The 21,758-nt window shown below is 43.3% G+C and overlaps 2 protein-coding genes across 2 annotated transcripts; one reads left to right on the top strand and one right to left on the bottom strand.

Moving 5' to 3' along the window:
- Positions 1-1,879: 1,879 nt before the first annotated feature.
- On the top strand, positions 1,880-2,685 carry LOC140225249 (uncharacterized). The gene has a single exon (XM_072303498.1). It carries the CDS (start codon positions 1,906-1,908, stop codon positions 2,665-2,667), a length of 762 nt encoding a protein of 253 aa, XP_072159599.1. The 5' UTR covers positions 1,880-1,905; the 3' UTR covers positions 2,668-2,685.
- A 4,311-nt stretch (positions 2,686-6,996) lies between these two features.
- On the bottom strand, positions 6,997-10,815 carry LOC140225281 (uncharacterized). Its single transcript, XM_072303569.1, has one exon. The coding sequence runs from the start codon at positions 10,813-10,815 to the stop codon at positions 6,997-6,999; it is 3,819 nt and encodes a 1,272-aa protein (XP_072159670.1).
- Between the last annotated feature and the right edge of the window lie 10,943 nt (positions 10,816-21,758).

Below are 21,758 nucleotides of genomic sequence, written 5' to 3'. Positions count from 1 at the left end.
ATACTTCCACCACGCTTCCGCTTGACAGCTTTCGGCGGGAACAATTCCCGAATAATATCGTGGTACTTTTTTCCTCTGCTCGTGATCAGTTTGCCGCCCGGCTTGTTATCTTTCCTGTGAGCGTTTGTCAGCTGCAGGATCCTTTTATACCGTTGGAGATCCTCGTCGGTGTAGCCCTCGGGTACTTTCTTGAAAATGAGCTCCAGAAGTCCCGGTGTCGCAGAAAAGGTCTGTCCGGCCAGGCTGATGCTATCGTCATCTTTGCCGAATGAAATCGGCTCTTTTCCGATACTCCATCTACCGGTACGACCTATTCGGACACCGTACGTATGATCAAAGTCCGAACCACGGACGATCATCTCGTGAAAGTAAGGGCCCACAGCCGGGCCGAATTCTTTTTTGACGTAGTCGTCGACGTTTGTGTCATCCGAGTCTGGAGACGGCTCCCGCTTAACCCTAACCGACTTCCGATCGGGCGTCGATGGAGGCGACACGACGATGGCATCCGTCGCTTCCCGACCGGAGGAAAAGGAGGAGCGCGCAATTTCTTTGAGCGGTTGAGTAATCGGGCGGAGAGTTTTTTCGAGGACCTCCGCCGTTTCAGCCTCGCCACGACGGAGTTCGTTGAATTTTTTCTTGATGATTTCACGAGCGCGGATGATACTGTTGTAATGTTCCATGATTGACGTTTCCTAACCGTGGCCGACTCCACCTCGTTACTTTCTTATATACGTGTCGAACCCTTTCCGGTACCGCCCATCGTCCATGTCGCTGTCCTTATCGATAACCAGAAACCCGTACTTGTCCGAGTTCCAGCAGAGGGCGCACATTTCCTTGAATTCACCGAAAGTCATATCCGTATTGACATGGTCGTCGTATACGTGTTTGAGGTTAGATTCGTCCTGCCGGAATAAGATCAAGAGGTTGGCGTTGTCGCGGATCAATTGCTTCGGGATCCGACTGTAAGTTTGACAAAGGTAGAAGCAGTCAACCAAGCTATGACGTCCCATGCTGAAGTAGGAGCGCATCGCGTTCTGTTTGTCGCATGCAACGTCATCGAAAATAAATATCGAGTCTGATTTGGCATCCTGCGGCTGCACGATCTCCGCATTATCCGAATAAACGTAATAGCCCAGGCGAGGAATCTTTTCAAGGATCTTGCCGAGCGTGACGTACTTTGGTTGGAAAGGCGTTTTCGAGTAGAGGTACACGTTGCGAAATCGAAGGCCGTTCGGATTGAGTAGCAACGAGATGACGACGTTGGTTTTCCCGCAGTTGGACGGTCCGCTGACGATACACCGAATCGAGTTTGGTAGCAACGAGCTGTGACGTCTTCGGTGCGCCGTTTTTGATCCGACAGGATCCATACTTTGGATCTTGATACGTTTCCGCTGCTGCACCAGTTTCATAGTTGCTCCGTTGAGAGCAAGACCACCATTTATATACACATGCACGCCATTGACGTTCTTGTGGACGTTGCTATCATGGAAAACATACTGGCTTCGCGCCGCGAAGGAGTTTGTCAGCTTCTGTCGGGGGAGTTGCACCAGGACGACGACAACAGACGCAGCAGTACCAGTCTCAAGACGGTGAGCTTCGAATGCGATTGCATTTATGCTTCGACGCGCCGCAGTGAGGTCGTCGAATCCGTCGTCCATATCTCCGCCGCACGGTTGCTTGACGAAGATATCGATGCACTCTACGCGGCGACCGTCGATGACATCCTCGATCTCCACCGCACCTTCCTGCGGGGCGACGAAGACGACGAGCCAAAGGTTTTGGTTGAAACGGTTACCTTCATCGTCAAAATAACCACCGTCCATCTGATGTAGCCGCCGCCGCCACCCCCGCCGCCGCCGATTAAGTATAAATAGGAGCGTTGGTCCTCGACTCGGATCGATTAGTATGGGAGCGGTGACGCCGAAGAAACGAGCACAACGACGACGACCCAAACATCCTACAGGACGAGGTCTCGTGAATAAGTTGATCGATCTCCTACCGTTCGAAGCTCATTTGCCTGGAGGGTACAGGTACTGCGGACCGGGCACGAAGTTAAAAGAGCGTCTAGCTCGAGGCGATCCCGGAATAAACGGCCTTGACGAAGCCTGCAAACTCCACGACATCGAGTACAGCAAGACCTCCGACACCGCCGAGCGGAACAAGGCCGACATAGACCTAGCCAACCGGGCTTGGGCTCGAGTCAAGGCCGGCGACTCGTCACTCGCCGAGAGAGCTGCCGCGTGGGCCGTAACCAACGCTATGAAACTCAAGGCGAAAATGGGTGCCGGATGCTGCGGCCGCCAACGTCGAAGCAAGACGAAACGTGTCAAGACGGGCGCGGGCGCGAAGCGTGCCACGCCGGGCGTGAAACGTGCCACGCGGGGCGTGAAACGCACCACGATGGGCGCGGGCGCGAAACGACGTCGTCGCTCCACCAAGAAGCGGACCGTCGCCCGCGTCATTCCGATCCCGACGACGGGTGGCAACGTCCGTTCGATCCTGTCGCGGATCGGTGTGGCGGCGAAACCGGCCGACCGAGCGGCCAAGAAGATACGCGCCGTCATGAGTCAACGGAAGAAGAACGTCAAACTCGGGCAGGGACTGTACCTCCGCCCGTACAAAACGGGCTACGGTCTGTACTTGGCACCGTACAAGCATTTAAACTGATCGCCGAGCTACCGCGGAGAGCCTTGTCGGACGCGGAGCTGCGGAAGGCGGCGGAACGATTGCGCATCCCGTATTTCCGCGGTGTCTTCATGCGTGACTCGTTCGCCCGCATGCGACCTCGTCGAAACGAGAGCGCGATCGTCAATCTGGACACCCGTGCGGGCCCCGGCACGCACTGGGTGGCCTATTACAAGGTCGGCGACCGCGTTCTCTATTACAACAGCTTCGGTGACCTTCCTCCGCCACTCGAACTGAAGCGCTACTTCGCCGGTAGCTCGACGATCGAGCGCAACTACTCGCAAGAGCAAACGTTCGGCACGACGAATTGCGGGCATTTATGCCTGGAATTTCTTATAAAAGCCGCAACCGCCTCGAAACGCGATGACAATTGTCGTCGTCGTCGTCGTAAATAGTGAAGAAAAAGAAGAAGAAAATGAGCGAAACCTTTGTGCTCACGGGACGGAGTAACGTCCTGGAGTGCTCCTTCTCGCCACCGATCCTCTTGGACCCGAAGAAGAATCATTACATCGGCCTGGTTGATTTTGTGGCCTACAACGCAATACCGAACGTCAATGGAACGAACCAGCATTTTCACTACGGCGACAACTTATCGGTCAGTATTCCGCAAGGCTCGTACGAGATCGCGGCCATCAATAAGTTTCTCCAAGATCAGATTGGCAAGGAGGATATCGAGTTGAAGCCAAACAACAATACATTGCAAAGCGAGATCAAATCGACACACCGCATCGACTTCACCAAACCCAACTCGATCGGCCAACTCCTCGGTTTCGGCCGACGGGTCCTCGAGCCGCCGGGAGTTTGGTACAGGTCGGATCTACCGGTCAATATCATGAGCATCAATATGATCTGCGTCGAGTGTAACATCGCCACCGGAAGTTATATCAACGGAAAAGTGGCCCACACTATCTTCGCATTCTCACCCAACGTACCTCCCGGATACAAGATGGCGCTATCTCCGAGAACCATCATCTACAATCGCATCAACACTGGTTGTGTCGATCGGGTATCTATAAATATAACCGACCAAGACGGGAAACCGGTAGATTTCGCCGGTGAAGAGGTGACGGTTCGCTTGCACATCAAATCCGATGGGTAAAGTCAAAAGTATAAATAGGACAGCGCACCCCAGTTTGGGGCACAGTTTCCAACGGAAACGGTTGACTCCCTACAGCCGACGACTGTTGCAAGACTTAGGCTTCACGGTGAAAGAAAATGAGCGCCGAAACGAGGGCTCTCAAGTATTATCAGCTTCATACTTACCAAGCGTACAACCCTTCGTTCAAAAACAACGATGAAATCAGGATTCCGGTCAACAGTCAGGATCTCATCACCGTACCGGGCTACTCGAAACTTTACGTGGAGGGAACGATAAAGTTTACACCCAAGGTCGCCGGAGTTAAAGCGGATGGAGTGGTATGCAATCTGTCCAACAATGCCGTCGCTTATCTGTTCGATCAAGTGAGCTACGAGGTCAACGGAGTCGAAGTGGATAGAACACGCAAGGTCGGTGTTACCAGCACGGCAAACGTGCTGCTGACGCGTACCAAGGAGGAAGCGGCGGCACTCAAATTGGCCGGATGGAACTCGCCCATAATAGATGAGGCGAACAACACCTTCTACGCCCTTGTGCCTCTCGACATGCTTCTCGGCGTATTCGGCGATTACAAGGATCCACTCATACGAGTGCGTCAAGAACTCGTGTTGGTTCGCTCGAGGACGAACAAGGACTCGTATGAGTTCACTTCGGGGGCCGATAAGGAGGATGTATCACTTACCTTGACCAAAGTACAGTGGCAGATGCCGCAAATCAAGTACAATCTTGCAACTGAGAAGTCGATCCTGGACAAGGTTAAATCCAACGCCAGCTTCCAGATAGCTTTCCGCAGTTTTGAAACGCACGTTTACCCCCAACTCCCTGTCAGCAGCAAGGAAACTTGGAAATTGATGACGACGACGAACGTCGAAGCCCCCTCCTACATAGTTGTTTTGTTCCAAACCAACCGCTCGGATAACGAGAAGTTGGATGCGAGCAAATTCGATCACATCAATCTTCGCTCCTTCAGAGTACATCTTAACAGCGTCGCTCTGCCGTACGAGAACTTCAACGAGGAATTTGAGAAAAATCGGTACCTCAATTTTTACCAGAATTATCTCAATTTCATCACCGACTACTCGCACGGAGAGAAACTCTGCGAACCGCCACTATCGGTGGCCGAGTTCAAAAGTGATTGTCCCATGTTTGTAATGAAATGTCTGTACGAGGATATCATCAAACCGGGTCCTCTGGACATAAAAATCGAGCTCGAGGCCCACAAAAATTTCCCTGTCGGAACCACGGCGTATGCTATCCTCGTCCACGACGTAGTTTTTTCATACCAATCTTTGTCTGGCATTGTCAAAAAGCTTCGATAAATAAAGTATTCTTTCGATCAAGGCCTCATACCTGAATTCGATTTTTTTTTCTTTCGTTTCACCCTAGGAAGGGGGGGGGGGGAAATGAGAAGATGTTATTTCGTTTGCACGATTTTTGTTTTGTTTTATTAGTGAATGAAGTGAGGTTACAAAATATGAGAATCTTACATGCTAAGTTGATGGTACCAACAACTACATTTTTTTTTTTTTTTTTGATCTAACAACTAAAAGAATACATGTGTTCAAAACTTACTCCTAGAGGATTACAAATAAAGTGTATCATTTTTTTTTTTTTTTTTGGGGGGCCCCACCGCCATATTGGTGGCTGACGCAAGTGCACAATTATTATGGTCGTGTACACATTTCAGACCGTCGTGATTATTTGAAACGACGTCAGGGGGACTCACACTAATAGCTACGATAAGTGATTTCATTGGGTAAATTAAATCTTTGATGGCAGTCGACTCGACAATCCACAGTCGGAAGTGACGGGCCAAGACCTCGAAAACTCTAGGAACGGAGGAGTAGGGGACGGTGCCATCATCCCAGGTAAGTCCAACGTCACTGCGAGTCACGCTATTACGATCCTGGCGGGAGAGGCACTGAAAAGGGTACGGCGGACGGAAGATCCATACTTGTACGTTGCCCCCGTCGCAAGCGACGGCGGCTACCTCTTTGAAGACGAAACCTTTGGTGAGGTTAAAGCCGCGCACGTGGAGGAAGCAGCCCATGTCTTACGTCAATCAACGGTAAACTCTTGACCTCGAATGATCTCCGTTCGGATAAAAAAGGATTGTGCGTTCTCGACAGGTTTTTCTTTGTTTCGTTTGTCCTTCAAAACAGCATCTGTAATTATACAAGGGGGGAAATCAAAGTTCAACTTAGTTGTTATTGCAGTCTGTTGCGCAATTGAATTAAAGTGGGAGGTGTCGAGTCGTCTGTCATCACTATCATCGCTTTTGTTTTACTTTTGATAGGGAGGATGAGGGGGAACTGCCTGAGCTGGAACCTTGGGCAGGATTTCAAAGCGGAAGCTTGGAAAAACGTGCTCCGCTAGTACAAGGTCAAAATTCCCATTTTCGTTGACGTCATTGATGGCTTGGTCGGACAAATTGTCGGCGTATATTTTCGGGAGGAAGATCTTCTTCGGCTCACCGTCGATGAATATGAAGGCGAGAAGTGCATTGCCGTAACGGGTGCAGGTTTTTTCCAACTTCTCTAGTGGGTACCGACGCCCAACCTCCAGCTCGGTTGCCCTTATTTGTTCGTAGACGGGCTTTACAGGCACTCTATTAAATGCTTCCATGATCTGGAACAAATATATGTACAATGAATGGTATTAATCGGGGAGGTAAATTGAGGTCCTTGAAACAAGCTCCAAGACCAAATTTTCGGCGGTATCTACGAGGACAATATCGTAAAGTGGAACGTGAGACCCATTTACAAAATCGATCAGAGTAGGAGTTAAGTAATTACGCCAAATCAGTTCGTAGTTAGGGACGTGTAGTTTTCCTTGTCGACCATGAACGTCTAAAATTAGTATTTTTTGGGGATCGGGTATATTTTTCCACATCTCAAGTCTCACACGGAGTAACGGGTACCTCTGTCCTACAACTAACTCATTTAGGTTTATTACGCCATCGTTTGGCAAAGGAGGAGGCGGTATACGGGGTCTTATACGGTTGAATCGTTCCATCCTATTGAGAGAGAATGAGTATAAGACGGAAAAATCTCGGCTTGTAACTGTAACAGAAAATAATGAAACATTGGACTTTAGTTTGTCGTCTGCTTGTTCTGGCTTGAAAGGGGGGGGGGGGTATCTAAACATAATGTACATGAACTAATATCACAGCATGGTTTTGGCTATTTAACGAAAGAAAATACTCACACATGATTCTAACAAAATCGAAGGTCGCTGCTACAATGGGCAACATGTTGAGATTGTGCAGTTTTGTCCTTTTTGACTTGTCGAGAATCGTCATCGTTTGTGGCGACGTCTTTCCCAGAGTTTTCGCGATTTCTCTTCCTTTTCTTCAGTGGCAGTTTTTTCGCTTCCACTTCTTGGGTTGCTACGCTCAAGTGAAGAGGAGACGGCTCGGCGTCGTTGTCGTTGATGGCTTCGTGACAGGAGAGAGAGCTGGTCTTCGGCCTTTCCTCTATCTCTGCTGTTACTCTTCTCATTTGATCCCCGTGTTGTTGTATTGCATAGTGGCCCCAGGGTATAGAGACGACGTTCCCTTGTAAGATTTTCCGTTTATCGTCCTTGCTCGAAAGAGCGACCTTCTTGCATTCATACGAATATATATTGTGTAAGGTACTATGAATCCCGCGGGTCATTCTTGATACGGTGTCATTGTAAAACAGAGTGTGTTTAAAGTGGTCAAACTTGAGTGTGTCTCGAACGACGGCTCGTTGGATCCCCTTACAGCGCTTTTCCTCGGCTAAGCTCAAAGTGAGGTAGGAATAAAGTTTTGAGCGAAGACCGACGAACTCTGTAATTGGATCGCCAGCAGTCTCGTCCTTGAACGTCCCCATTACCTTCAAGTTGTCCGTACTGTACAGGAAGTGGTTTTTTGGAAAATTGGACGTGTCGTAGAGGTTTCGATCACGGATCATATCTCGGTACCGGTCTTCAGTCTTGATGGCAAGAATGAACGAGTCCGTATCAATATAAAGAATGGATACACGATTCCTCGGGTAGCGGGAAAGTAATTTATTGTAATAAAAATCGTACATATGGGTTTTGCTTAGTTCAAGCACTGAAAACCCGACTATCATTGGTTTATCGAACGTAATATTGGTGGTCTTTAAGCGGATACCGACCAGCTCTTCATCGAAGATAGTGCGATCGATGAAGTCTGCTCGGGAGATATATCGAATGATCTGTTTTTCATGAGTACCGAGTACGATCCGCTGTCTTTTCATGGGGTTTTCCAAAAATTTTCCATAACAAGCGTTGGAAATCAGCTTCAGGAGGTCTTGGTGGAATTTATTGGTGGCCTGTTTTCTTAAATTGGCGTTCAGTTCGATGAAAGGTCTCAGGAAAGGTTTTTGTTTGAAGTAAATCCCCCTGTGTATTTTCTCCAAGACAAGTCCGTGTGAAATGGCCTGCTTAAGAGCAACGTAATGAATGACGTATTTTTTCTTGTCTTGGAGGGTCAACAGAAGTTTGGGATTTTTGGATGATGGAAATGGCGGAATTTTCTTTTCCGGGCAGAAAGGAAGATCGGAATGGTAGTCGTGAAGGTGCTGTGGATACTTCAAATCCACCTGCAGGATGTAGCCAAAGTTGCAGTCGTCCGGCACTTTCATGATTCGATGTTCTCCGTCTTCTTTCTCAAAAAGATAATTGATCTGGAATGGGCTTATCCAATGATAACCACCGTATGGTAGATACTTGCACATTGTGTAAGCATAAAGGGCGGTCACATCTAGATATTGAATATACGTTGACGGCTCGGTGAAGGGAGTTCTGTTTTCCTCACCTGTCACCAACGGATTGTCTGCAATTGCGTGTCGTAATGAGCATTGTGAAATGCCACCACGTATGGAAGCACTAATAAACTGTATCATGTCAATGTCGGTGAATAGCTCTATTTGAACACGAGACATCTTCAGAAAAGCATCGTAGGAAAAAGCCGGCAGTGTCAAGTAATTTATACAATCGAGGCCGTAATTGTTCATGCAAAAACCTCGGAATTCTTGCATCACATCCGCCAAAAGGCAAACGTCTAGTTTGAGATAGAAATCAGCGTACTCTCCGAGATTTTTGAATCCGAACGCAGTCCAGGTGGTGCAGAACCTTTCATAATCAGCGTCGGAAATATGGGTATTTTGCAAGCGATTGTAAAAGGCTTCTTTCGGTGGGGGAACCGTGTCGGCTAATTTTTTCGCATCGGATATGTAATCATAGCAATAAACACCTTTCTTTTTGACGAGGTTGAACTGGTCGTCGTTGGTGCACAGTCTTCGAGCATGGACAAGAGAAGTTTCAGGAACAGATGAAACTAAATTGTCCAGAGAAGAGGGTAAATGACGAATGCTATCGATGAAAACTATGCGGAAGCGATTTTCTACCCAAATACTCATACTTATATAAGTCTCCATCGTTGACGGGATGATAGAGACTCGATAGGTACAGCCGCTAACTGCTCGCACCATCGGGTGAGCGTCGTATTTACCCCAATTGTGACAAACGACAATCAGGCTCTTGGGATGAGAATATCGCAAATTGCAAACTCCGCATAAAGCTTGACGGTAATTAGGTTGGTCTGGTGAAACATACTGATGGTTATGATCTCGACATTTCCGTAAGACTTCATCAAACTGAAGGCCGCACATCGCACAATGGGTAGCGTTCCGGTGAGCCCTTATATTCTCTTCTGTCATCCTGATTTCTTCGCCAAAATTATGATCTCCCGAAAGGTCGCTGGCAATACTGATCATCTCTTCGATAAAGTGAATATGAGGTGATGGACCGCGGTATAATTTGGGCTTGTTCATATTATAGGTGGGATCTGAAGATTTTAACATGTATGCATATGACATCGGCACATGTTTCTGATAGTTGTGGTTATTAGGTCGTTCAGGATCTGGGTCGATGTTGCGTAGGTAGCATTCGAAATCTGCGTATACCACATATTGATGTGGCATTGCATACCGTAGATTTTCGAATTGCTCAAGTTGACCTTTACCGAACATTATGTTGGGTTTTGCCGGCTTAAATTGAAGACATAATTCCATGTGCTGCTGTAACTGCTCGTTACATTTGTAGCGAGAGAAACAACGTCTGCACATGAACATCTTCCTGGTAAAAGTCGATAATTGTCTACGAACCACTGCTTCAAGGTTCGTAATCCAACAATAATGTGATGTTTCTCCATTCGTGAAAAATAAAAGGTCTGTGTGGTCTTCCTTGATAATATCTGGAACTTTCAAAGGATAAAGGAGCGGTTTCTTTCTTTTGTTGGAAGCAGGTTTCTGTATCGATTCGACAGGATCTTGAACGCCTTTCTCATTAACATCATATTGCTGTCCATCTTCCTCATCGTCGTCAACGTCGTCTTCGTCGTCGTCGTCGTCGTCGTCGTCGTCGTCGTCGTCGTCAAGGTCTCTCTCGTCTGTCATCGAATCATCGCGTATATTGATTTTCGGCTTTTTCACTTTTTGTTGATAATGTCCCGATAATCCATACACGGAAACGCTCAAATTATTCACCTTCTCGAATTTTGAAATATCCTTCAACTTGACGGGAAATTCGAGACAAGAAAAATCATAATTTTCAAGATATTGGTTGTATTGGAAAGGCCTATTCTTATTTTTAGTACCGATTGGTAATTTTTTTCCGAGCATTGCATACATGAAACATTTATCATCGGAATTCTTTACATTTACAATATGTTTTGAATTAATCGGTAGCGGTATATAAGTAGAACCTTTGGAGAGAGGTCGATAAAAATTTATTCTCAACTCGGTGCCCATTATAAGCTTCAGAACCCAGCCGGATCCTTTCATGACAAACTCTTCGTGCTCCTCCATCACACTCGTAAAAGCATCATCCAGAAGGTGGTTTAAGTTAGTTTCGTGGAAAACAGGAACATTTTTGGTTTTATAAAGGACGATTTGTGTTTGGTCAGGCTCCTCCGGTTTCTCGAATTCAAGGTAAACGAGGATGTTGAATTTAATGTTGTCCAATTCCAGTAGGCATAGGGACATTATATTTTTCAGAGTTTCTTTCGTATTTTGTAAATAGTGTTCTAAATCTAACAGGGTAACAACGAGATTTTTAATATAATAGCTTCTAAGTTTATTATTTGCAGCGGAATCAACCTTGCGAATAGTTTCTTCCGTCTTGAAAACATTTCTTATGTGAGTAGTGGATAACTCGTGACGACCTTTAGGAAAGTGGGCACGACATATAGCACACCAAAAACGTAAAACGGACATGACTCACTTTTTAAAATTGCTTCTGGGTAGAAAAAGACTGCGCCGGTTGATACTGGTTAGAATGTTCGCAAGATTTATTCCTCTGAATATCCGCAAAATGAACGTCTGTAACAATAAAATATTTTTTTTATTTTTATTTTAGAATAAATCGAAGCAGTCCTGTTGATGACGAAGAAGACGAGGAAATCGAAGTTATAACATTATCTTCTGATACCGAATCGGATTAAACTAATTGTAAGCATTTGTTCGTTTTAAGAAAGAAAAAAAATACAGTAAAGTAAAATGAACCGTATCGAATCAATCAATTTGAAAAAAATTAGTTTCGTAGTTACGCAGTGTTTTTTTCGCAGAAGGGAAGTATATTTCGGTTTCAACATTTAAGTTCAAAACTGAGTGATTAAAAAATGAAAAAAATTAAGTAAAATAGTAAAGTATCAGGAGACGTGTAAAATGGACAGAATCAATTGTTTTTTTCGGTGTAAAATTGAAAGGACTCACCTGAGTAAAAAAGGCGGAAGATGATGATGAAAAAAGGAATTGTTCCCAAAACTGACGAGGAGAGTATCGGCTGAAGAATCCTGCACCGGACACAAACGGTAAGAAAATAAAACTTCTTAATTTTTTTCCGCACTTGACACAAGGGAAGGCGAAGACCGTTAGACTGACACAAGTGTAGGCTAGCGGGAGCGCGGCGTCATTTATAAGGTGGGCTCTACGGCGAATGTGGGGAACATGGATACTGGAGGGAGAATATTACGCAGTATGATGTAAGTGTTTACTTATTCAACTTGGTGTGATTTTTTCGGGAGGCGCAGGGGAATGATACAGTAGAAGGTTACAAATTTTCGTTTCTCCTGTCATAGAAGAGTAAGTATTGCACAATATTATGTTTTGTGTTTACATCTTGAAATGTTTTTTGTAACCGCACAATCTGGGATGGACAAGAAGGAATCAGTCAGTACGAATTTCTGGGAGTAACATAGTCTGACACGACACAAAGCAAGCCGGGCCCGAGAGGGCCCGGCTTGCTGGAGTGTGGTGTACTTTGTAAGGGTGCTATCTTCTAAATCTGACACAATGCATTATTGGGGTAAAACGTATCCTTGCGCAGATTGAAACGAGACAAAGGAAGGAGCCCTGGCGGGCCCCTTGGTGGAGTGTCCTACGGCTTCTAAATATAGTTCTTCGCATGCGTGTCCTTGTAGATTGAGACGTCACAGAGCAAGGGGCCCTGGCGGGCCCCTCGCTGGAGTGTGTTACGGTTTCATAATATTGGTCTGAACTGCGGTTTTCGGGTAAATTGTTAGGACATATGTTGTTTCGTATCAGCAACGTGTGCTTAACGTGTGAAGCTGTGCTCGTCATTAGCACGGATGCATTTTGTGCTCATTGTCAGCACAAAGTGCATAATGCAGTTTGTGCTCATTGTAAGCACAAAGTGCAAGATGCAGTTTGTGCTCATTGTAAGCACAAAGTGCATAATGCAGTTTGTGCTCATTATAAGCACAGAGTGCATGATGCAGTTTGTGCTTATTATAAGCACAGAGTGCAAGATGCAGTTTGTGCTTATTATAAGCACAGAGTGCAAGATGTGTCGTTGCGCAGATTGGAACGGGACAAAGCACGGAGCCCTGGCGGGCCCCTTGCTGGAGTGTCCTGCGGGCTTCTAAATATAGTTCTTCGCATGCGTGTCGTTGCGTAGATTGAGACGTCACAGAGCAAGGGGCCCTGGCGGGCCCCTCGCTGGAGTGTGTTACGGTTTCATAATATTGGTCTGAACTGCGGTTTTCGGGTAAAATATTAGGACATATGTTGTTTCGTATCAGCAACGTGTGCTTACGGTGAGACGCTGTGCTCGTCATTAGCACGGATGCATTTTGTGCTTATTATAAGCACAAAGTGCAAGATGCAGTTTGTGCTCATTGTAAGCACAAAGTGCATGATGCAGTTTGTGCTCATTGTAAGCACAAAGTGCATAATGCAGTTTGTGCTCATTATAAGCACAGAGTGCATGATGCAGTTTGTGCTCATTGTAAGCACAGAGTGCATGATGCAGTTTGTGCTTATTTTAAGCACAGAGTGCAAGATGCAGTTTGTGGTCATTCTAGGCACAGAGTGCAAGATGCAGGTGTGCTAAGACATATATTTGCTACCTACTCTAATAGGTTTATGACCCGTCAATAAATGAAAACGATTAACCAGAGACAAAAGACCCTCCACTAATATTTTGGCCATTGTGGAAGCTTTTACTTTCGCCGACTTTAGCATTCTACTGTTGACTTACCTACATGGTTGATGTTTAACAACGTGTTGGCAGTTTCGTTTTGCAAACAAGCCGAAAACATCCGAAGTTTGGGAAACTTACTTGGTTCATGACGTCACCCGAAGCTCATCATCCACCATGTACGTAGGTCAACAGCCAAAATTAAGGTGATGACTGTTGCTCTCTTATCATTGTCCATAAGGAACTGTTGAATCCCCGAAAGTAAAAGCTTTCACCAGTCGCCTTGAGGCCAGTGGAGGGTTTCTTGTCTCTGCGATTAACTCACGATGAATTTGTATAGGAGGTTATGTTAGGCTATGCTTTTGGTTTTGGTTTGAACCGAGAGTTCGATTTTGTATATCGAATGACGTATAATTACTATATATCAGTCTTTTCCAAGACGGAAATCGTCGGATGAGAACGACTCAAAATTGGCAGCATCGGTAACTATCTCAAACTTCAGCCTCTTCAATGACGCTAATGTCATGTGCGAGATAATTATGCCCTGACGACGTTTATGTGCAAGCTCATGCGAGTGTCGCCATTTTCTTTGAACGCCAGGCATCTTTTGCCCTTGGCGGCCTCCATGCACCATGCGCCGTGCATTTTCCCCTCTCATACAAGTGCACTCAACTCTTCACCCGTGATTCCCGACCTACTTTGTGGCGAGGTGGGAGAATTCTCCCCCGGTGTCGCATTCAAAGATATAGATGAATCGGCGAAACAATGGTAATAATTCATTGTGTTCTTCTCCTTAATATTTTAAAGTTGTAAGTGTATTGAGATCATAATTTATCCTTCCATGCTTTCTTTAAACGCCATATTTTATTTTTACAGGATGACTGCGGCTGCCTATTATTTACAGGAAGCGATAAAGAACCTAGAAAGTTCCATCGATGGAAGGTGTAGAGATAATGTGTACACATTCAGAATTGGGGGCGCCTTCAATTTAAGTGATACTTCCAGCATATCTGCGAAGTTAGTTTAGTTGCGTGACCTAACTTAACCCAACCTGACTGATGCGGTCGGTTCCCGAGCTTCTCGAACGATCAGAATCATACAACTCGGGCGTGTACAATTACAGCAACGACAATGTTGGTTCCAACGTGCCGAATTACTGTTTGTGAATTTTTTTTCACTTAAAAATTCATCAACATCTTTTTCTCGAATTCTGCTTGCAATTATGTCATTTTGAAGGTACGAGGCGTATCTCTACACTCTTCACTCTTCAAAGATATCGATGAATCGGCGAAACAATGGTAATTCAGTGTGTTGTTCTCGTTAATATTTTAAAGTTTTAAGTGTATTGAGATCATAATTTATCCTTCCATGCTAGTTGAACGCCATATGACCCTCCAGACGTTGCCATTTGGACTGCATTTTGTAATTTGGAACTATAAATTCTGGCTCTTCTGGAAAAAACACTTATGTGCAAAGGGAAACTAATGGCACATACGTCGTTTTTAAACCGGGATAGAATTGATAGTTCCAAATTGCAAAATGTATTCCATTTTTTCTTACGTAAAACACAAATTTATTGGCAAAATAGTATATAATTTTTTCGAATTTTTTGGACGATTATTTCCGCAATTTAATCTAGAATATCTGAAATTTCAAGGAGGAAAATGTATAACTTTTCTCCAAAATACATGCTTCACCCGGAGAAATTTGGTAACCTTCGAATGTTAGTACGGCGTTCTTCCTTAACGCGGCAGTGCTGGTGCGCCGCAATTGGCGTTGGAGCGTTGTCGTAAAAAGTTGCTTTGGACCTGGAAGGCAAGGAAATGTAAAGGGATTTTTGAAGTCCTGGAGAATCTGACGATTATCTAAGACCTGACAGAGTATCTTTGTATTGCACTTGGAGACTTGTCTCGAATTAGAGACAAAGATGGCTTTAAAGTAAGTTACAAAGATAAACCAGCCAAATGTACCACCTTTTCTTATAAGAGTGCTACATTGCCTGATACAGGATTACACCTTGCTGACCGTCATGTTTTAAATTAAGCGCAGCCAAGGCGCCTTCATTTTTTCGCATATGCAACACGGACGTCCCTCGAGTGTAAATAGTTGCATTCAAGCGTTGCCATCATCAAAGTTGTTCCCTGTCCCGAATTTCAATGGAAGGTGACTCTTTGCTATGCATTGTTGGTAACAAAACAAACAAAGATCTTTTCTTTTTGGATATGATAAAGATAATAAAGCCCATTCAGATTCTCTTTCGTTGTATGTGCAGGATAGAGAATTCCATAAAGATATGTAAAAGCTCCCATCTGCGCATATGATCTTAGACTTCAATGTTTCCAGTTTTTCAATAATAAAACTTCTTTCAACCCGAAGAAGTTTCGACTTCCCTGCTCCTATTCTGTGGAAAAAATGGAAGGAAAAATGCAAAATACCGAAAAGAAAGTGGAATTTTTGTTTGTTAATTGTGCGTTGAGGAGATCTGCCTTGCGAAGGAAAAACGTCGTATGAACCTTCAATCGTTGCCAAATTTCCATTTCCAAAACACGAATTTCCTGGTAAACTTATAAATATTTTTCTTCTAATTTTGCAGCAAATGTTGTTCGCAAGGTCACCTAAATTCCCTGAAAATTTCAAGGGAAAATATTCATAACTTTTCTGAGAGATAAACATTTCATTGAGGAAAATTCGGCAACTCTCGAATGATCATACGGCGTTCTTCCTTAGCACGACAGAGATGTGCTCATTAGCAGGGGCACCGTCGATAATCTCGAGTGCCTCATTTTAACCCTGCGGTGCGTGCCTAAGGAGGATAGTGATTCCAGAATCCAAAATGAGGTCTCTTTAAGTGAGTCATGATTGTGGAGAAACGAAAGATGAATATCTTTAGATTTTCTCATCGGGTTTATATCAAACGGAGAATCGGGATAAGTTATTCTGAATTAATTGCTGCCCCCGTTCCGGTCGGAGGAAATGGACGTTGAAGCAATGTAATTCCAAGTTTATTAGTTTAATCTTTCTTCAGATTGTCTCGGAATTAAATGATTTTTCTCGAAGGAAGAAGAATTTAAAATCGGTCTCGGATTCTCCGGGCTCCCCCTTAATTAAAGTTGTTTTGGTTTCGATTAATACCTGTGAAGGTTATTTTGAAATCGACTGAAAAGAAATTCAGACCTTCCTTTTCGCTTTATATTCACCTCCTTCGGATTTGATTCTATTCATGGATTTTCTTATTTTATCGGATCGGACGGTTTATTATTGGTTTTATTGTATGCACCGTCGGGGATGAGATGAGGAAACGTGGTATTCCTCCTGAATTCTGAGACAGGATCAATGATCGTGTCTTGAGACAAGTATTGAAAAAGAATAAGAGGAACAAATTAATTGTGTCTATTAACACTTTAGTTGCTGTGATTCATTACAGGGAAGAAAAATTGAAAGAAAACTGTAAACCAGATTCTTACGTTTAAATAATTTATGTTCTTCAATTGTTCTTCCCTTGGAAGAGACTTCGGTCCACGAATGGAAAATTCTGGGGGCAGTGATTTTTCTCGATGCAGAAAAATCGGATTTGAAAATTTTATACTCCTTCGGGTGTCTTTAAAAATAAGTTGGAAGTTCTTTAGTTAATTTTACAGGTGTAAAGTTGCACTCTCATCTTAAATTTTAAATTTTGAACAAGGTTTGAACTTGAAGTAATTTTTCCTCAAAACTACGTTCTTATAAATTGAAACTTTGAACAGCGACAACTCCGGTTTGGGTGGACACTTTTTTCACTTTTTTGTTGCATTATTTATTTAAAACTTACTTGTAGGCTCTGATATTAAACAATCAATTGTGAGTTTTTAATGGATTTTCATCAACGGTCATGTATCTTTATTCTTTACGGTTTTGAAAAGTCGATAAAGGAAATAGAGAATTTGCAGGTGTCTTAAATTTTGTGAAATTCATCTTATAAATGATACTACTAGGAAAACTGAGTACGAGCATATTCTTGGTTTATACATTAAACGGTTATTGGAAAACATATGACAAAATATCCTAATCTGCTAAATTACATGTGTTCAAATGCACTGAAAAAAGTGCCTTGTCCGAGAAACAAGGATTCTAGTCACCCAGACAAGACCGTCTTGTTATATTTGATCCACAAGGCATTCTAGTTTATGGGACACATACAGTCTTGTTTAGGGAACAAGACTTCCTTGTTGCATAAGTCAAAAGTCTAGTCACGGTAACAAAATTGTCTAGTTCTGGGAACAAGACCTGTCTTGTCAAAGTATTCGGAAGAAATTAAAATTGCAAAAAAAAAATGTCACAAATTGCACGATTTGTACGAAAATATATTTGTTCTCTACTTCCTTCACTCCACTTATGCCAGAATCGTCTCATCCGACTTTCAAATTTTACCGACTTGATCGGGATTCGAACCCGGGACCGCTTGATTACGGATCGAGTGTTCTACTGACCGAGCTATCCGGAGTAGATATGAGGGGATCCGAATTTTAGGTATAAGTATAGCCCACAGAATTACTTTTTCATTTTGTTATTATCTCAAGTCTGTGGAATGCGTAGAGCATCAGGTTGTTTGGTTTTTTTTCTTTTTTACCATTTACTTACCGTTTACGAAAAGGAATTTACATTCTACATCAGATAAAAATGGACAATTTAGGCCGAAAAAATGTGTTTGTTCAAGCAACGATGTTTCCTTTGTTCCGTGTTTATGATTCTAATTTTTATTTTTATTTTATATCATGATAATAATTAATAATATATAAATAAACCAAACGTTAAACAAATAATTATATAATTAGATACATTTGATTTTAAAACCTTACGCATGAGCGATTTATTTTTAAAAAAGAATTATAAACTTATTGTTTTTACCTTGTCATTAAACATCCAGAAAAATTTTCGGGGAACAATTATTAAGCGTAGTTCTTAAAATACTCTTTCAAAATATATAAAATAATACGCTCTCTTTGAATTTGACCATTACTCGCGGTGAGTAGAGAATCTTGTTACAGTGACAAGACTATCGAGTCCGGTGGCTCAGAAACCTAGCATATAAAACAAGACTGGTCTTGTTGCATTAACAAACGGGTGTTGTTTCCCAAACAAACTGAGTTGTTCGGCAGACTAAAAGTCTTGTTCCTGAGACAAGGCAGGTTTAACAAGTTTATCTTGTCTCTACGGCTATATTATTTTTTTCAGTGTGGAAAATGCCGCCAGATGACGTCATAATGTGGCACATTTTCTCATTTTAAATCTATTTTTCACCAAATTTTCCATGTCAGAAAAAAAAATTATGAAAAATACTGCGAACTGAGCTCATTAAACACTCTCAGATGAAGCAATCCAATTTGTGTGTGCGAATTCTCCAATATGTGTTCCGTCACAATAAAGCCAACAATGAGCATTGAAGACCCCTAAAGTTTGAACATGGAACAACGTTCGAAAAGTGTTGTAAAAGAGTGAAGGAATGTGATGGTACAAACATTTTGAGAGGGAAACAAATGACGGGGAAGCACTGACATAACAGGTGAAAAGGGGCAAAAGGAGCTCACTTTAAAAAGGATTTAGTAATCAAGGGGGAAGTCGAAGAGGACTTAACGAGAAATGTAAATTGGGCCGCATGAGGAGCGGCGGCCCGACCCGACCCGAGTCAACGCGCTGTTTGTCATTCATTCGCCTGCCGCGTTGCCACCCTGCTGTGCGATTCAGTGGCGTGGCGTGCTTTGCGATATATCGATTGATCTGCCATGAGAACCCATGGAAAAGATAAACAGGAGGTTCGCAACTAGTACCTTGATAATCGATTCTTTGCATCAGCTTCAAATAGGGACATAATCGATAATGGATCATTCGAACCTAGTCACTGAACTGGACAAATGTTTTCAATCAAGTTGTCAAGTGTTTAAGATTTATTTGACGAAATTTACGAAGCTTTCAAATTTTTCAGAGACCTTACTTTAGGCAGGAAAGTAACGTTAGCGAAGAGAATCAATGCAGAATAAACGAAACTTTAAAATCAGTTTTTGGTTCTTCTGACATTTTGCTAACACAGGAATTCAACTACATTACAATTTTGCAAAATTTACACCAACAAATTGCAGTTCATGGAGGGTCTCTCAGATATTTCCGACTGAAAATGTCACTGATTGTTCCTCAAATTACACGCAAAAATCATCAAAACTTTGGACAACAATTGCAGACACCTTCTTATTTAATTATCGATGCAGTGAAAAATTTAAAATTAATGTTTTAAAATTGTCTGGTAATTACCCAAAGACACAGATCATATCAAATGTAAAAAATATACGTTTACAGTGGAAAAACAAGGATGCAAAAACGACAAACAAGGCTAAAAATACACAATAAATTAAATAGTTGAATTGATAGTACAATCAATGAATGGTTTTTTATAGTTTTTTCTTTTAAATTTTTATTGTTTCCGACTGAAAATGACTCAGTTTTGAGTCGAAACGTCTCGGGTTTCATTAATTGTGTATTTTTAGCCTTGTTTCCCGTTTTTTCATCCTTGTTTTTCCACTGTTATCATTGTCTTGGGCAGCTCTTAAAAATTTGTATCTATACGTTTACATAGTACTCCTTCAAAGCCTGGTTAAACCTGAGCAAAATTCGGCAAGCCTGCTCCGAGCATAAGAGGTTTATCATACGATTGTGTTGATCACGTCTTGTAAACTTGAAAATGAACTTGAACCTTTCTGGGAGTCTTTCAGGGCTCTAATAAAGCGACGAAGGGGCGACAAAGGGGCCCCGTCGGAGGGGCGCACAGCACGACCCCGAAAGGTGAGATGGAAATGGCTTTTGATTGGATCCGTCGTTTTACGCATCTCAACGAGCACCCGAGCATTCGTTTTCCAAAACGCAACAATCTCCGACAACGTCTCTGACGACTCTCCGTTCATCCTGAAACGTATTGTGCTCTTTTCTCCTCAATGTCTCCGTTCTTCCTTCTCGTGCAAGCGTCTGTGGCTATGATTTACTAGGGGGCAGGCCCCCTGACCGCTACGCGGCCCAACCCCCGGGAAGGCGCCTCGCCCCTCAGGCCCGCTTCGCGGGCCATATACGCATATGTATATAGGCAAAAATGTTCTTCCATTTTAATACACCATTTTGTGTTCGAGCTGCATAGATTTCACAATTTTTGACGTAACACTCAGATTCGTAAATGATGAGGAATAGCTGGATGTACATAATTTCACAGTCCACTTACTGGAGAAGTTTCCATTTATTATGTTATTTTTAAATACTTAATTTTAAAAAAAAAATCGGATTTCGACCGTTAAGAGTTAACAATATTTGGTCCGTCCCGACGCGACGCAGCGCCTGCCTTCTCACTTTGTATCTGCCGTTTATCTGCTGTAAATAGTAATAGAAATTCAGCAATCGAGTAAATTGACCAATGCCACAAACCGAAGCCGGAAAAATGCAGGAAAAATTGAGTTAAACCTTATACCTTGGACCTTGAACCTTGAACCTTGAACCCTGAGCGATGCACCGTTCCTCAACTCTTCGAATGAGGAGCCCTTCACGAGCTTTTCCATTGTTTTATTGTTTATTTGAGTCACTCAGGTAGAATCCCACACCTTGACGTTTCTAGCGGAAACGACATATCTCTCACGCTATTAACATTGGACTGAAGTGACATGAGCTTTAAAAGCTCTACAACATTAAAAGTTCGGGGTTTCATAATTTTTTGCACATCTACATCTACTACAGATGACATACATGTAAAGATCATCCTTATCGGTCTGGCATGGCAGTTCGTCAGAAATAGTGCTTCCAAGATTTTGCTTGTAGCTGTATAATATAGATATAGGCACATCAACGAGGTGGATCGTGTCCATGGTAAGTAAAATCATAGACAATATATCATTAGTCTCGAAACATGATCAAATTTCCAAACCAATTATCATCAAGGTGTCGGAATCAGTCTTTTTTCAAAACTTCCAAGCAATTGAACTTCTCCTGTTTACATACGCCCAATATCTACAAATAACGTCCATTCAAAGGTCGCCTTCAATTTCACCGAATAGGCAACAAACACGCCAGAAAGTAACAGCTCCAAAACCGGTTACCACGCGGCTTCTCGCATCATGCAACGAGAAACCATCTGTTACTTGTCACATTTTGCCTTCATGTTCACCGGATAGTCAACGTGCAGCACGTCATAGGCAAGCACGAGAAAGAGCCCTAAAATCGCCTACCACGTGACTTCTCGCATCATGCAACGAGAAAGCATCTGTTACGGGTCACATGTTGCCTTCAATTTCAATGGATAGTCAACATACCAACCGACAAGCACCAAAAGAGAGAGAAAGCACCAAGAGAGAGATAGAGCACCAAGAAAGAGAGAGAGAGCAGTAAGAGAAAGAGAGCTCCAAAAGAGCCTACTTCGAGACTTCTCACATCGAGGGAGCATCTGTTACGGGTTAAATTTTGCCTTCAATTTCACTGGATAGGC

The sequence above is a fragment of the Bemisia tabaci genome, chromosome 8 (genome assembly GCF_918797505.1).
Source record: "Bemisia tabaci chromosome 8, PGI_BMITA_v3".
Lineage (NCBI taxonomy): Eukaryota > Metazoa > Arthropoda > Insecta > Hemiptera > Aleyrodidae > Bemisia > Bemisia tabaci.
This window is presented reverse-complemented; position numbering and strand designations above follow the sequence as displayed.

Coding starts and splice junctions, on each gene's coding strand:
- LOC140225281 (XM_072303569.1), bottom strand. CDS start 10,815: ATGTCCCTATGCCTACTGGAATTGGACAACATTAAATTCAACATCCTC.
- LOC140225249 (XM_072303498.1), top strand. CDS start 1,906: ATGGGAGCGGTGACGCCGAAGAAACGAGCACAACGACGACGACCCAAA.